The 17419-nt window shown below is 39.6% G+C and overlaps 1 protein-coding gene across 1 annotated transcript in view; it reads left to right on the top strand.

The window, feature by feature from the left end:
* zbtb10 (zinc finger and BTB domain containing 10) overlaps positions 1 to 17419 on the top strand; it is a 36320-nt gene that overhangs the window by 14371 nt on the left and 4530 nt on the right. Inside the window, exons 3-4 of the mRNA XM_062980236.1 lie at positions 11273 to 11410; positions 13331 to 13503. Of these exons, the coding sequence (XP_062836306.1) occupies positions 11273 to 11410; positions 13331 to 13503 (311 nt within the window). The remainder of the gene's footprint in view (positions 1 to 11272; positions 11411 to 13330; positions 13504 to 17419) is intronic.

The raw sequence follows: 17419 nt of genomic DNA, 5'->3' as shown, positions 1-17419 counted from the left end.
ATAGTATAAATGCTGAATCAAAGTATCATGCACTTTGATTATCTAGAATTTTAAGGGACAGAATGAGGGGCAGTATTTTAAGTATCTAAAGTCCACTGCTGCAGTGATAGTCTGGACATCTAATTTACTCCTGCTTTCTGGAGTTCGGATATTCTTTGGATATTTTTGACATTTGCTGTTTCTTAGTTGCTCCTCTGGAAAGCGGAACATGTAGATTTTTAATTGAATTTCCCCCAGCCACAATGTTACTATTTTTCCTATTCAGCATTCTAGGAATATTTGATAAGCTTGTGGTTTAAAAAACAAAGGACTTCTTCCAATTGTGTTGTACAGTAGAGTCTCACTTATCCAACATAAACAGGCCGGCAGAATGTTGGATAAGCGAAAATGTTGGATAATAAGGAGGGATTAAGTAAAAGCCTATTAAACGTCAAATTTTACAATTTTATGATTTTACAAATTAAACACCAAAACATCATGGTTTATAACAAATCAACAGAAAAATCAGTTCAATAAATGATAACGTTATTCAGTAATTACTGTATTTACAAATTTAGCACCAAAACATTGCAATGTATTGAAAACATGGACTACAAAAACATTGGCTACTAACAAATTGACTGCAAATAAAGATAGAATTGCATAACATGAATTTACAGTAACAAGATTGTCGGAAATTAAATCTGTAAAAAGTTCAGTCCTTGCTGCCTAGAGAAACAGCTGTGGTTCCAGGCAGGAGGCAGACTGCGTTGGATAATCCAGAACATTGGATAAGCGAATGTTGGATAAGTGAGACTCTACTGTATAACTTAATATTGTTGCCTGTTGGTCTAGGTGTCGTTTACTCTTCAATTGCTTATGAAATTTCTGGCAGGAAAGGACACTGGAATATCCTATTACTGATATATCTGCCCATATGTTTCTCCTATTCTTCCTTATGTGTAGAGCACTTGTTTTATTTCTGTAAAATGGTACTTTTTAAAGCCTTGCCTAGATGGTTTAAGCGTACTTACTTAGGCGATCCCTTGTAGTTCGAGGATGATGGTCCTCCGTCTTCGCTATCTTGGGGATGGATCCATAGATGGCTGAAGAGACCTGTTCTTGATCTACATGTTCTCCCGCAGTGAGGACATCAGTTTCCAGGTGGAAGGCAGTCTTGGTCAGGGTTGGCTTGACGGGCCTTCCTCTTGGCATGTTTTTCCCTTAAGCCCTCCATTCGTGCCTCTTCACAGCATTGCTGATCAGGGCTTCCCAGTTCTCAGTGTCTATGCCATAGTTTTTAAGGTTGGCTTTAAGCCCATCTTTAAATCTCTTTTCCTGCCCACCAACATTCCGTTTCCCATTCTTGAGTTCGGAGTAGAGTAGCTGCTTTGGGAGACGGTGATTGTGCATTCGGACAATGTGGCCAGTCCAGCGGAGTTGATGACGTAGGAGCATCGCTTCAATGCTGGTGGTCTTTGCTTCTTCCAGCATGCTGACATTTGTCCGCCTGTCTTCCCAAGAGATTTGCAGGATTTTTCTGAGGCAATGCTGATGGAAACGCTCAAGGAGTTGGGTGTGATGTCTATAGACGGTCCATGTTTCGCAGGCGTAGAGCAGGGTTGGGAGGACAATGGCTTTATTTATTTATTTATTTATTTACAGCATTTATATTCCACCCTTCTCACCCTGAAGGGGACTCAGGGCGGATTACAATGAACACATATATGGCAAACATTCAATGCCAACAGACAAACAACATACATTAGACAGACTCAGAGGCATTTTTAACATTTTTCCAGCTTCACGATTCCGGCCACAGGGGGAGCTGTTGCTTCACCGTCCAGTAGTGGCTGTACTTCCGCATTCCTTTCCTCGTGTTTTGCTGGCAGTTTTATGGTGTTGTAAATTAGCCTCCCGCACAAAGCGTCCCTAAATTTCCCTAATTGTCAGGTGCAACTGTCTTTCGGGGCTGCATAGCTCAACAGCAAGACGGGGCTATTAATGGTCGGAGGCTTAACCCAACCCGGGCTTCGAATTCATGACCTCTCGGTCAGTAGTGATTTATAGCAGCTGGTTACTAGCCAGCTGCGCCACAGCCTGGCCCCTTTATAAACAAGCACCTTGGTATCTCTACAGATGTCCCGGTCATCAAACACTCTCTGCTTCATTCTTAAAAATGCTGCACTCACAGAGCTCAGGCGGTGTTGTATTTCAGTGTCGATGTTGACTTTTGTGGAGAGGTGGCTGCCAAGGTAGCGGAAATGGTGAACATTTTCTAATGTTACACCATTAAGCTGTATTCCTGGCATCGCAGAAGGATTAGCTGGTGCCTGTTGGAAGAGCACTGTGGTTTTCTCGATGTTCAGTGAGAGGCCGAGCTTCTCGTATGCTTCTGCGAAGGTATTTAGAGTGGCTTGTAGGTCTTCTTCTGAATGCGCACAGACTACGTTGTCATCAGCATATTGGAGTTCTATAACAGGTGTTGTGGTGACCTTGGTTTTGGCTTTCAATCTGCTGAGGTTAAATAGCTTGCCATCTGTCCGATAGATGATTTCCACCCCGATGGGAAGCTTCCCATCAACAAGGTGAAGTATCATAGCGATGAAGATGGAAAATAAGGTAGGGGCAATAACACAGCCCTGCTTGACACCTGATTCCACCTTAAATGGGTCACTTTGGGAGCCGTTGCTGTCCAAGACTGTTGCCATCATGTCATCATGGAGGAACCGCAGGATGTTCCAAATTTGTCAGGGCACTCGATTTTTTGGAGGATGGTCCAGAGAGCGCTGCGATTCACTGTGTCGAATGCCTTTGCAAGGTCAATGAATGCCATGTACAGAGGTTGGTTTTGTTCCCTGCATTTTTCTTGGAGTTGTTGTGCAGTGAAGATCATGTCCACTGTTCCTCTGGAGGGATGGAAGCCGTTCTGGGATTCTAGGAGGGTGTCTTCGGAGACAGGGAGAAGGCGGTTTGCAAGGATTCTTGCAAGGATTTTCCCAGCGGAGGTTAGGAGGGAGATACCGCAATAGTTCCCGCAGTCTGTTCTGTCCCCTTTCTTGAAAAGGGTGATGATGGTGGCATCCTTGAAGTCTGCTAGGATTTTCTCGGTCACCCATGCTTTTTCAATGAGCTGGTGGAGTTGTATCAGCTCAGGTCCACCCGCTTTGAAGATTTCAGCAGGAATCCCATCAGGTCCGCTAGCTTTGTTGTTTTTTTGTTGGCTGATGGCATTGCTAACTTCTTCCAAACTAGGCAGTGCTGCAAGCTCATCCCTGGTTTGTTGTTGCGGGATTTGTGAGAGGGTCCTAGGTTGCTACTATACAGAAGGAAGAGGGTGGACAGTTACAGCGTGCATGGGAAGGGAGCTACAGTGTTCCCTCACTACTTCGTGGTTCACTTTTTGCAGATTTGCTGTTTAGCGGTTTTTCAATAAACTCTAAGAATATTATAAATAATAAAAATTATAATTTACAGCCTAAGGAAGGGAGGAAGGAGAAGCCAAAGGGAGAGAAAAGGAGCCCAAGTGGCAACAGGAGGAGTAGGAGGTGATTTATCAACACACAATTGGTTGATAAAGACTTAAAATAGTGTATAACTACTAAAATAATGTAAATATTAAAATAAATATAATGCCCCTACTTCGCGGATTTTCACTTATTGCGGGTGGTCCTGGAACCTAACCCCCGCGATAAGTGAGGGAACACTGTATTCTTAACCATTCATTCTGTTTAGGTGCACTGAAAATGGAAATAGTGCCCATTCTTCCAGTTGACAAATGCGCTTGGGCCAGACTATTGATATACTGTCTGGTGAGGAAAAAATTGGACTGTTTCAATCTCTCTACATATTCTTTACTGTAACATTATTATACATTTAGAGTGCAAGAAAATAAATGGTTTGAATAATGTTCTTCATTCATGTTCTAAAACAGCAGTGCAGAAAAAGGCAACAGAAATGTTGAAATGGAATGTAATCTTGTATCCAACCCATGTACCCAGAGAAACAGTCCTTATCTTTTCTGAGTGTGAATTCTATTAGACAATCAGTTGTTGGCCTCAGCCATGAGGTTGACATGTTAGTTGCAAATAGGAATGTATATTTGAGAATGGTGAGAATAGCCCATTTATTAATTCAGTAGGTATATGTACTGCATAACGTAAGAATTTACTATATAGAGACATAGTCACAATACAATAAAATACATTATGAAAATAATACAATATCCAGGTGAAAGTATGCAGGCAGCCCCTGAATTACAAAGATCATAGTTAAGAACTGGGCGCGAGACAACTAGAAGTGAGAGAAATCTACCCCTGGGAAAGGAAATTCACTCCTGAAAGGGTTCTCATGGAGAAAAGGTGTCTCAGCTGAAGCTTTATCACCAATCCTTGTTTCCCTAATAAGCCATTTTTTTCAAAATTCAATTATCACAGAGACAGAAAGTGAGGTGAGAGGCATAGACAGGAAAACAAATGCCACAGGAGTGTTAACACCCCACCCCCCCGCCCCCTTTGCTATCCAAAGCTAATGAATATACAGTAATATCTTGACTTAAGAGTTTAAGTCATTATGTGACCAAGTGCTTAACTCAAAATATTCTTATCTCAAAGTAAAATTTCCCATTGAAGTGCTATTGATTCGTCCCAGCCTCCTGACCCCCCCCCCCCATTTTTATTATGTGTTTTTAAATTTAAAAATGTACTTTATAAATAACAAATAATGTATAAATGCACATTCACTTAGAATAATAAAAAGATCAACTTTAAAATGGTAGAAGCACAAAGTTGTGATAAGGAAGCACATTTGAGGCAACAAGATGGATGGTCATCTGTCAGGGGTGCTTTGAATGCGATTTACTGCTTCTTGGCAGGCGGTTGGGACTGGATGGCCCATGAGGTCTCTTCCAACTCTATCTATATATATAAAGGAGTGATGGCATCACGGCAATTCACAAAACAACAAAAGTACAGGCCCCCCAACCTCAAAATTTGACAACACAACCCATCATCCACGCCTCAAGGTTGATACAACAAAAAGAAAAGAAAAATAAAGTCCTAATTAGAGGGAGAGCAATAATTTTTTTTATCCAATTGCTGCCAGTTTAGAGGGCTAATCTCTGCCCATTTGGTTGCCTAGCAACCAAGGGACAGCCAGGTTTCAGTTAGGGGACAGGCAGATTTAGGCCTCACTTAGACTTCTTCCACAGATTATCTAATTTGCACTGGATTATATGGCAGTGTAGACTCAAGGCCCTTCCACACAGCTATATAACCCATTTATAATCTTATTATCTGCTTTGCACTGGATTATCTTGACTCCACACTACCATATAATCCACTTCAGTGTGCATTTTATACAGCTGTGAAGAAGGAGCCTCATATAATCCAGTTCTGAGCAGATAATATAAGATTAGAAATATACAGTAGAGTCTCACTTATCCAACGTAAACAGGCCGGCAGGATAAGTGAATATGTTGGATAATAAGAAGGGATTCAGGAAAAGCCAATTAAACATCAAATTAGGTAATCGTTATACAAATTAAGCACCAAAACACCATATTATACAACAAATTTGACAGAAAAAGCAGTTCTATGCGCAGTAATGCTATGTAGTATTTACAGTAGAGTCTCACTTATCCAACACTCGCTTATCCAATGTTCTGGATTATCCAACGCATTTTTGTAGTCAATGCTTTCAATATAGCGTGATATTTTGGTGCTAAATTCATAAATACAGTAATTACTATATAGCATTACTGTGTACTGAACTACTTTTTCTGACAAATTTGTTGTCTAACATGATGTTTTGGTGCTTAATTTGTAAAATCATAACTTCATTTGATGTTTAATAGGGTTATCCTTAATTCCTCATTATCCAACATATTTGCTTATCCAACGTTCTGCCGGCCCGTTTATGTTGGATAAGTGAGACTCTACTGTACTGTATTTACAAATTTACCACTAAAATATCACAATGAATTTAAAACACTGACTACAAAAACATTGATTATGAAAAGGCAGACTGCGTTGGATAATCCAGAACATTGTATAAGCGAATGTTGGATAAGTGAGATTCTTCTTTAATATGAAATAATTACTGGGATAGAATAATGCAGAACAATATAATCTCTAAAACCAGGACAGTAAATAAACAGGGGAATTCCACACAGGAAACAATCGGGGCCAGCTAACACCTCCCAACAAAGTATTCCCATCAAAGTCTGGCAAATACTGTTTTCTCAGGGCCACAGACAGTAGAAGCACATAAAATATCACAAGCAACACCACTCTGAAAACAAGGGAATTCCAGACAGGAAACAATCAGGGCCAGCTAACACCTCCCAACAAAGTATTCCCATCATCAAAGTCTGGAAAATCCTCTGTTTTCTCAGGGCCACAGACAGTAGAAGCACATAAAATATCGCAAACAACACCACTCTGAAAACAAGGGAATTCCAGACAGGAAACAATCAGGGCCAGCTAACACCTCCCAACAAAAAATTCACTCAGGGAGGAAACAGCCAGGCTTTAAAGCTCCAAGGCCATTACATGCTAATCATTTTTCCTAATTGCAGCATTCATACTTGCCTCCAACAAACAAAAAAAACCAATCAGAAATATTGTATATTCACAACCTTTAGGAAATAATATCCCCTGATGGTGCAGCGTGTTAAAGCGCTGAGCTGCTGAACTTCTGGACCGAGAGGCCACAGGTTTGAATTGAGGGAGTGGAGAGAGCCCCCACTGTTAGCCCCAGCTTCTGCCAACCCAGAAGTTCAAAAACATGCAAATGTGAGTGCATCAATAGGTACTGCTCCGGCGGGAAGGTAACGCCGCTCCATGCAGTCATCCCACATGACTTTGGAGGAGTCTACGGACAACGCCAGCTCTTCGGCTTAGAAATGGAGATGAGCACCAACCTCCAGAGTCAGACACGACTGGACTTAATGTCAGGGGAAAACCTTTACCCTTTACCTTAACTACCACCAATTCCTCAATACTTTATTTCCCATACCACCAGACTTCGCCACAGCAACGCGTGGCCGGGCACAGCTAGTGATTCTATAAGATGTGTGTTGGACATGGTTAAAAGCAAGGCAAAACCTGCATATTCACATGGAACAATTAAAAAGTTCAACTTTAAAATGGTAGAAGCACAAAGTTGTGGCAAGGAAGGACAAAGTGGCAGAAGCATTATTTTCTTTATACTATACTCATTCCAGCCTCCCTCTCTTGTTCTCTCCCTTTTTCTCTTCATGAAAGCAGCCATAAAAACTACCCAGAATTAACTAACCCAAAGTTCCTGAAGCTCTTGCACTAGCACTCCCTCTCACATTAGTTCTTAACTCAAAATGCTTCTCTTATACCAAAGCAAAATCCAGGCTGAGCGAGGGGTCTTAACTCAAAATGTTCTTAAGTTGGGACATTCTTAAGGTATATATTTTTGGCTGTTGTTATACTTTAAAATTTACCTGTTCCGACTTACAAACACATTCATCTTAAGAGCAAACCTACAGAACATATTTTGTTTGTAACTTGTGGACTGCTTGTATTTATCTTAAAGAATAACCACAACATACTTAATTAAAAAAAGTTAATCTATATTTTATACAATTCTGTTTTCCCTTATCTTGGAGACGGTGAAATGAACTATGTTGAACTGTCTTCTGTATATGTTTGTCACCTGTTAACAGAACTGGTTTGCCATTGCCCTCCTGTAGTATCTGGTTATTTTCTATTGAAGTACTAACTAGACCTGACCTTTCATAGCTTCCAAAATCAGATGAAATTGTGAATAGATGCATAGTCTAAAAGTATATATGACAGGGAACCGTTGTGTGTGTTTTGCATAAATAAAAAGTAGATAGTTTGGTTTCACCTGTAAAATTATTTTCTCTGGGGAGTCTGAACTTTTGATATTATAGGAATACAGAGACCTCTAAGATATTAGTTCTGCAGCGCAAGTAGGCAACTGCAGGATTTTGATGTCCAGGCTGCGGTGGTACTTTTTGTCACACCAGAAGTAACATAATGCTGGTTTCTGGTCACCATTTGGGGCAGATTCCCCTTAAAAGCCCATTATACCCTGGGGTAAGGGTAGCCTAAAACAAGTAATTGCCCCCATAATTCTCCAAAGAACAGTTACTCCTTTTGAAGTCATTTTTGTAACAACGGTATCTCCACCACCAAACTTTAGGGCCCAAATAGCTATTCAAGATAATAGTATTTCATTATCTCAGCTACATTCTTTATATTCAGGGAAAATACATTAAAAAATGTATCAATCTTGGAAAAGCTGGAATTTTTAACTCACAGTCCTAGTGTCCCAACTACAATAGGCCAATTGAATCAGTTGGTGAATGATAAATCAGCACTAGGGGGAAGGTACCTAGTATTAGTATGTAAATCTGTCATAGCAATGGTCTTGTGGCATCTTAAAGACTAACAGAGTTTGATGTAGGCCTGTGCATCGTGTGTTTCTCCAGGTGTTTGGGCCAACAACTCTAAGAAGCCCTAGTCAGTTTGTTCAATTGTCAGGAATTCTGGGAACTGAAATCCAAAACACTTTTGGGGGCACAGGTGTTGTGGACTTCAGCTGGTTGTGCAGGCCTGATGTACATAATGAGGTGAGCTATAGTCCACAAAAGTACATGCCTGATAGTATGATACTTTATAACAGAGTTTCTCAAACTACTTCTTCAGATGTTTTGGACTTCAGTTCCCAGAATTCCTAACAGCTGGTAATCTGGTTGGAATTTCTGGAGGAGCACAGTTTGAAAAATACTGCTTTACAATATTAAACATGTGAATAGTCTCTTGATTATCTTGTTGGCAGTAGTACAAAATGTTTACTTAGAGCCTTGGAAATATATTACTGAGAGGTATGGAAGTGCACTATCATTAATATGTTGATGGTACTCTACTTGACTTTTGTTCTTAGCTAAAGTTAAAGTTGATTTCTTTGCTGTGTGCTGCTATTGGATGTGGTACAAAAAGGAAGAAGACTGACAAAGTGAAAACGTCTATATAAAAAGTGGTTGCAAATCCTAGTGGATTCTGTTGGGTGCAATTCCATAGTGGATCAGGTTTATAATTGGTTCTGGCTCTGCTTGATGTGAAATCAGCAAGACCCCTATTACTCCCCCCCCCCCCCCAATAAACTATTTCTGCTAAGATTTTCATTCATTTTACCTACCCAGAACTTTTCTTATTTCTCTGCTCATGGAAGCTTTTCCTTTTAGTCATACTACCTAAACAGAGCCTCCATTTTCAGATCTAATATATTTCTCTATACTGATTATCTATTTTACTTTGCTAGTGTAGGATAGTTTTAAAAATACTTCTTCACACATTGGCATGTAAAACTTTTTGAACATACATGTACTTTATTCTAAAATGGGTAGGCAACTATGATAGTTGTAGATGGGCAGTTTTCATCCTTGTGCTCCTTTGGTAGGCCATATAACCCTGTTTTGAGTAGATTTTAAGCCAAAAACGGGCAGTGACTTGGTTTGCAAATCCAGTTTTCAATGTTTTTGGCTCTGCAGTACTTGAGGGCAGTATAAACATGAATTTATAGTCCTGGAAGCTTCCAGGAGCATCATAGTATCAATTCTGAGAATTTTAACAAACAAACTAAAAGCTTATTTTGTTGTTGAAGTGCAAGGTCTTTTGGAAAGGCAGAACATCCTGAGGCAAACAAAACACTTTTTAGGGGTTTCTTATGGCCTCCATGCTACTCTTCGCCCATTCCTGTTCTAAAATGGATAGGGTGACCCCACATTTAAGGATGTGCAAAACAGCTTTCCCAAGTAACTATACAATGTATTATGAGTATATCTTAATCAGAAATAACCTACCATCTTCTATAGTATAGCTTTTAAATCACTTTTGTAGTCGATGGGGTTAATAATAATAACAACTTTATTTTGTATGCCACCTCCATCTCCCCCAACGGGGACTCGGAGTGGCTCACATGGGGACCAAGCCCTAGTAATCACATTTAAAACATCAACCATCATAATAAAAACAATTTAAACAAGCATAAAATTAAATCAATATCATTAAAGCACAAAATAGTAACAATCATAGTATGCCAGTAAAAGTCCAATATAGGACATTAATGGGCGGCAAACAAAAACTGATAAAAAGTGACTAAATTGAAATAGAACATACATAAAAAGCATACAGAAAGAGAAGGCGACACTGAGGTGGAAATCAGCTATAAATAATCAGAAGGTTTCCATATGGGTAAGGGCCAGGTATATAGGACTTGTCTAGTTGAATGCACATCCAAACATCCATGTCTTTAACTGTTTCAGAAAGATAGTGAGGGTTGGTGCTAACCTAATCTCCCTGGGGAGGGAGTTCCAGAGCTGGGGAGCAACCATAGAGAAGGCCTTCTCCCGCATCCTCACCAATTTGCAAAGGGGGAGGAAGCGAGAGAAGGGCCTCCCCAGAAGAGATTGCACAGGTTTGTAGGGAGAGATGTGGTCACGAAGATAGGCTGGTCCGGAACCGGCTCATTACAGCTAAAGGCTTACCCCATCTTACCTTATTTTGAAAACGAAACGGGGTCAGTCCTGGTTAATGTTTGAATGGGGGCCGGCCAATGAATACCAGGTATTACATTTCAGAGAAAAGAACTGGAAAACCGCCTTTGAATATTCCTTGCCTAAGAAGCCCATATAACATTGATGGGATTACCAGAAGTTGATGGACAACACATATACACATGAATATCAAGAGAGAAAAAACAGTTGAATGTTCATTGCATTGACTGAGAAAAGTAGAGTTGTTTCATGATAAAAACTGAACATTCTTACACAATTCCACTGGATATTCTACTAGAACTACTTTCTGGATCATTGTGCCCTTGTCTAGACCAGTGTTTCTCAACCTGTGGGTCCCCAGATCTTTTGGGCTTCAATTCCCAGAAATCCTAGCAACTGGTAAACTGGCTGGGATATCTGGGAGTTGTAGGTCAAAACACCTGGGGACTCACAGGTTGAGAACCACTCGTCTAGACACAAGGGAACAAATTGGTTACCATTCTAGTGGTTTGTACCAAAAATGATGTCTTAATTATTTGATAGGACTTCCTTAGATTTAGAAATTGGTCAGCATATCATAGAAACTTTTTTTCTGAAATTGTATATACATAATGTTTCTATATTTTTTATTAATTTGTATTTAGCTGTCTTGTATGTGCATATGACTGTTGCTTGTTCAGTTCTGTTAATTTAATTATACATGCTATATTAAACATTTTTTATTTCATCTTGTTACAGGTTCCTCAAATGATTTCAAGTTTGGTATGTTTCCTGGTATTTCAAGTGATTTCAAGTTTGGATTGCTACCAGGCACTTCAAATGATTTCAAATATGGCTTGTTACCTGAATCCTGGCCCAAGGAAAACTGGGAAAATGGCACGTAAAGTTTTCAATCTGTTCTTCTGATGTGTGTGAGCAAGAGTAAGAGCTCTCACCTTAAATGGTGGTCAGAATCCTAGTTAGCACTCAACCATTATGTAATGCAGACTATACTTGATATATTCTCAGAATGGCATATGGGATAATGCATAATTTGGGCAGAAACCTAGTTTCAATTGTACAGTAGAGTCTCACTTATCCAACATAAACGGGCCAGCAGACTGTTGGATAAGCGAATATGTTGGATAATAAGAAGGCATTAAGGAAAAGCCTATTAAACATCAAATTAGGTTATGATTTTACAAATTAAGCACCAAAACATCATGTTATACAACAAATTTGACAGAAAAAGTAGTTCAATACGCAGTAATGTTATGTTGTAATTACTGTATTTACGAATTTAGCACCAAAATATCATGATGTATTGAAAACATTGACTATAAAAATGCGTTGGATAATCCAGAACGTTGGATAAGCGAGTTTGGATAAGTGAGACTACTGTATTTTGAAAATCTCAGTTTTACTTAATGAGTTTATTGGCGATATCCCAAATACAGTAGAGTTTCACTTATCCAAGCTAAACGGGCCGGCAGAAGCTTGGATAAGCGAATAACTTGGATAATGAGGGATTAAGGAAAAGCCTATTAAACATCAAATTAGTTTATGATTTTACAAATTAAGCACCAAAACTTCATGTTATACAACAAATTTGACAGAAAAAGTAGTTCAATACGCAGTAATGTTATGTTGTAATTAACTGTATTTACGAATTTAGCACCAAAATATCACGATATATTGAAAACATTGACTACAAAAATGGCTTGGATTATCCAGAGGCTTGGATAAGCGAGGCTTGGATTAGTGAGACTCTACTGTATTTTATTACCTCTCCTAAGCTTTTGTAAACAGGGTACATGTATTATAATAGAGGCTTGTTCTATAAATTTCATGCATTCATTTGTCCTTTTTACTCTATCAGTAAGCATAGCTGTCTGAAGACTTAGAAAATCCACCAAGGGCATAGACAGCATTTTGTCTGAGAACTGTCTGTGGGATACATTTGGTTAAAGAGTTGTAGATGGTCATATAAAACATCCCCACTCATCTTCCCTCACAGCTTTTAAAATACTTTCATTGTATCTTTATAGAGAGAGGAGATACAGCATGGAGGGATAGTCTTGTTCTGGCTAGAGCCCCCCCCCCCTCCCCCAAATACACACACTTCCATCTGTCTCTTTCCCAGCAGTACTTGTGAGCTTTTAAGAAGCTTCCATTGGCAACAGTGAAGGGATTCTTAAAAGCTAATTTCTCACATGGAGGCCTGAGAAGGAAGTAACTCACATTTATATCCAACCTATTGCAGCACTAGCATACACCCTTGATATATCTTCCACTGGAAGGTTTTCCCTTGAAAAATGCTTGTCTTCATGTTGCAGGAGACATTCCTTAGAGTACCCACATTTTTAAATGAAACACACCATTTTTGTTTTTCTATAGTCTGTTTCAAGGGTTGACGGGTCTACATTTTATTAGAATTCCCCAATCACAAACCAGAACCAGATGCAAATTATTGATTGGAGGAAAGGCACACTATACACTTGTGATTTGAAGACTTGATTGCATATGTTCAGTCAATTTGTTTTCATTTTCACACACAGTGGTTCATGCCTGGTTTGGAGATGAGAGATCCATTAGTTGCTGTTGTTAAATCATTGAGAGTGAGAAGCTAGCTAATATATTACAATCATCCCAGGATATGTCAATAAATTGTGATATGTTTTCTGCCATGCTTAACTGAAGTCACTGTCTTCGTTTTGACAGTTCTTACAGTCAAAATTAGCTCTGTACTGAACAGTAATGTGATAAATAATATTTTGCCTGCCTCGCACCTTCAATAGATTGTGTTTTGGTTTTTAGGTGACTCTTCTTTAATCATGAATAAACTGAAGTGTCCACACTGTAACTATGTAGCCAAATACAGAAGAACACTAAAGAGACATTTGCTCATACATACTGGAGTAAGATCATTCAGCTGTGACATTTGTGGAAAGCTATTTACTCGCAGAGAGCATGTAAAAAGACATTCCTTGGTATGTAACATCTTGAAATTACTACTGTCCTCACTAGAAAGTAACTTGGTGTGTGGTGGATCGTAGGTTTATGTCATCTAGAATGTAATTAAATAGCTGCTTTCAAATTTAGTTAAAGCTTTCACTCTCTGAAATGCTTGATGCAATTGCATGCTTTCAGACCACAGAACTTTCTGTGACTATTTGGAGCTCTGTAATAGCCCCAGACAAGCTTGATAACTATATTTAATAGAAAAAAGAATCTTAAAATGTTTCATACATAATCCCTAGACTTACCTATTCAGAAGTAGATGCCACTGAGTTCCATGGGAGTTCCATGTGGCTTATTCCCAGGTAAGTATGCATTGGGTTACAGATTCAATTTGTGCTATATGTCTGAGTAATACCACAGATTATTGTGCCATTAACCCCTGTGCCTTCCCCTCCAAACCCACTGCTAGAACCTTCAGTAGCTCACTGTGATGCCTTTAATAACCATTTCACAGATAAAATCTCTCGCATAAGAGCTGACCTAAATGATTTCATTGGAGCAGAAGTCAGCAGTGAGGTGTCCACCAACTCTGTGAGTAGGATTACACTGGAACAGTTTCAATTAGTGAATACTGTTGATGTGGACAAGCTGCAGAGGCAAGTAAGGAGGACAACCTGTTTTCTTGATTCCTGTCCCTTGTAGCTGGTTGTTCAGGGAGGAGATGCAATCAGATGTCAAAAACAACAAATTATCAATGCATCCCTTAGAGAAGGGAATTTTCCACCCTATTTAAAAGAAGCAGTAGTTAGACCACTACTGAAAAAGCTCTCCCTGGATCTTAATAACTACAGACCAGTGTCTAAGCTCTATTTTTATGGGCAAAGTAATTGAGAAGACAGTTGTTCTCCAGCTCCAGGAAATCTGGGATGAAACACATTTCCGTGACCCATTTCAAACCCACTTCAGAGCAGGATATGGAGTCTCCTATGGTCACATTAGTGGATTATCTCCATCTTTCCACTGAGAAAGGGTGTATGTACCTGTTGATGCTCTTAGATCTCTCAGCGGCTTTTGATACCATCGACTATGGTACTCTTCTGGAGCAGTGGGGGGAGGGGATCGGAGGCACTGTGCTGCTTTGTTTCTGGTCATACTTCTCAGGCAGGTTCTAGGTGTTTTGGGATAGCTCCTTCTCAAAAAAAGTTGCTGGGCATTCCACAAGATGCCATTTTATCCCCAATGCTTTTAAACATTTATATGAAATCACTGGGTGGGATCATCTGCAAGCATGAGGTGGGGTTAAAGATGAGAAGGCCTGGGGGAAAAATGTGGAAGAACCAGGTTTTGTACAGTTTTTTCCAAATCCATGTTTTCTGGAAAAAATGAAAAAAAATGCATACAAAAACAAAATCAACAAAAAGCCTCAGAAATATTACATTAAGGTCTTCATATTATATAGTTTGAATACCACGTCATAGATATATTATGTATTGTTGGAAAAGAAAAAATCTATAAACTTTCAAAATTTTCTGGGGAAAAATGGCTTTGGAAAAAATACCCCCCCCCTTTTTTTTTTCCTTTTTTTTCCAGGTTTTCTTATTTCTAGGCAGAGTGTTATTGGTATGGTGATGACACCCAAATGTATTTCTCTGTGCCTTCAAAAACAGCCATGGCAAAAATAGTGTGTCTCCTCTGAATGAATGCCTGGAGGAGTTAATGGGCTGGATGAGGAAAAATAAATTGAAATTGAATCCAAATATAACAGAGGTGTTTGCCATTAAGGATTCTAACCTAGGAATTTAGGTGTATAAGCCAGTTCTGGATGGGGTTTTACTCCTCCAAAAGACCGTGTTGGCAGCTTGGGAGTGCTCCTAGTTCCATCTCTCCAAATGTCAGTCTAAATTGATGCTACAGTCAGGAGTTCAACTTTGGCTGATATGCCATCTGTGCCCCTTCCTAGAATCTGAGGACCTGGAAATGGGAGTGCACATGCTGATGACCTCAAGGTTATACTTCTGCAATGCACTTACATTGGGCTAGTTCTGTACCAAGTTCAGAAACTCCAATTAGTTCAAAATGCAGCAGCCAGATTGGTCACAGGAATATCCAGGAGTGAACATATTACACCAATACTGAAGTCACTCAAGTGGTTGTCAATTAATTCCTGGGCAAAAGTACAAAGTGTTGGTTTTGACCTTTAAAGCCCTACATGGTTTGGGTTCAGGTTACCTACAGGATTGCCTTCTCCCGTACAATCTGCCCCAAACACTAATGTCCTCTGCGGAGGGCATTTACTCCAACCAGCCAGAACCTGACTGGTGACCATCACCCAGAGGACCTTTTCATCAACTGCTCCAAGAATGTGGAATGACCTGCTGGAAGAGCTCTGATAGCTAAATCAGTTGTTGGAATTTAAAACACAATAGAAGACCAATTTTAATCTGCATTTTATCAGTGGCTTTAAACTTTTATTTTAACTCTGTAAATCTTGTTTTATGTATTTTAATAGTGTGTTATCTCTTGTTTTAATGATATTGTATCCTGCCTTGAGCTGCAGGGAGAGGCAGGTAATGCATTCCTCCTCCTCCTCCGTCTCCTCCTCTTCTTCTTAATAGAAAATGGATTTAATAGTGTTTTCAGAAGAAAAGTTGAGTACAGAAGAGTCAACTTTTAGGAGGGAAGTTTCTTGGAAAGTGACAACTCGATCAATATAAGCAATATCTTTATCAATTTTTCCACTGAAAATTCAAAGCAGAATGCCACTGAGAGAAATTTCTGTGTGGTGTATGATTTTGAGAATATGCATTTAAAATAAAATTCTTCATTGCTCAAACAGACCCTAGGTATATATTTGTGTTTGCAGAATAAATTAAAAGAGTATACAGATTGTTCAGCATGCTTTGATTTGACTATTCTAATACAAAAGGTAAATATTTCAACATTTTAGCTTTGTTATTTGTCTTTTTGAAAACACAGAACTGGAACTATGGACTAAAATCCAGTTGCAAGTCTCATCAAGAATAGATGAATAGAACAAGCAGAGCATTTCTGCAGGGCTATTATACCATTTCAGTGGACCATACTTGTACTGCAGACCCAGGTGGCCTATGATGTCTCTATCATATTGGGGGCTGCACAAAGGGATTGCCACTTTCACTGGTTCCCCTGCTGCAGCTACTTTTTCTTAGCCCAGGAGGTATCCATGTAGAGGCTGGAGTGCCCTTTGGGGAGCAGGAGGCTTTGGAGGGAGCAGCAGCTGCAGCAACAGGGAAGCCACAAACTGAGAGAGTCAGCAGACTTGCCCCAGAGTCAAGGCCACAACAGCCTTGACTCTGGATGCTTTGCTCAGCTGCTGAGCCGAACCACGTGAAGTGGAGAGAAGGTAGAGCCACCATCAGCCACCACCTCCACTTGCTCCAAGAGGCAGATTTTAGTGCAGGAGGTTGCTTCTACGCAGAATCTAGAAATAGCCACTCTTGGAAGGGAGGAAACTGCCAAAGTTGAGAATGCTAAATTAAGTACAAATCTGCTGCTTGAGAGCTTTATTCCGGAAGACTAACCATTTTAGTACAGTTCAAAGCCACACAGTTCATCTACGCTGTATAATTAATGTAGTTTGGCAACACTTCAATTGCCATGGCTCAATGCTATGGAGTCCTAGGAGTTGTAGTTTGGTGAGGTGCTAACAGCCTATCTGCAGACCAAAAGAAGTATAGCCTATTTTAATTTTGGTCCCGATCTACTGCTACATTGTGCAGGTCTGTTATAAAGCTTGGTCCATACGTGTAATGCAGGTCATCATTAAGAAATATGAGGCTTAAATATTGGCTGTAAATCTTTCTTTAGCTCAAGACAGAGCCCAGGTATACAAATTATAAAACAAAAATCATGTGTTTCTAACCATTTAGGAAAAACCGTACTCAGGATCAGACACAGTGCCTTTGA

This window comes from Anolis carolinensis, chromosome 4 (genome assembly GCF_035594765.1).
Source record: "Anolis carolinensis isolate JA03-04 chromosome 4, rAnoCar3.1.pri, whole genome shotgun sequence".
In the NCBI taxonomy this organism is placed as follows: domain Eukaryota; kingdom Metazoa; phylum Chordata; class Lepidosauria; order Squamata; family Dactyloidae; genus Anolis; species Anolis carolinensis.
The sequence above is the reverse complement of the archived record's forward strand: the minus strand, read 5'-3'. Positions and strand labels throughout refer to the sequence as shown.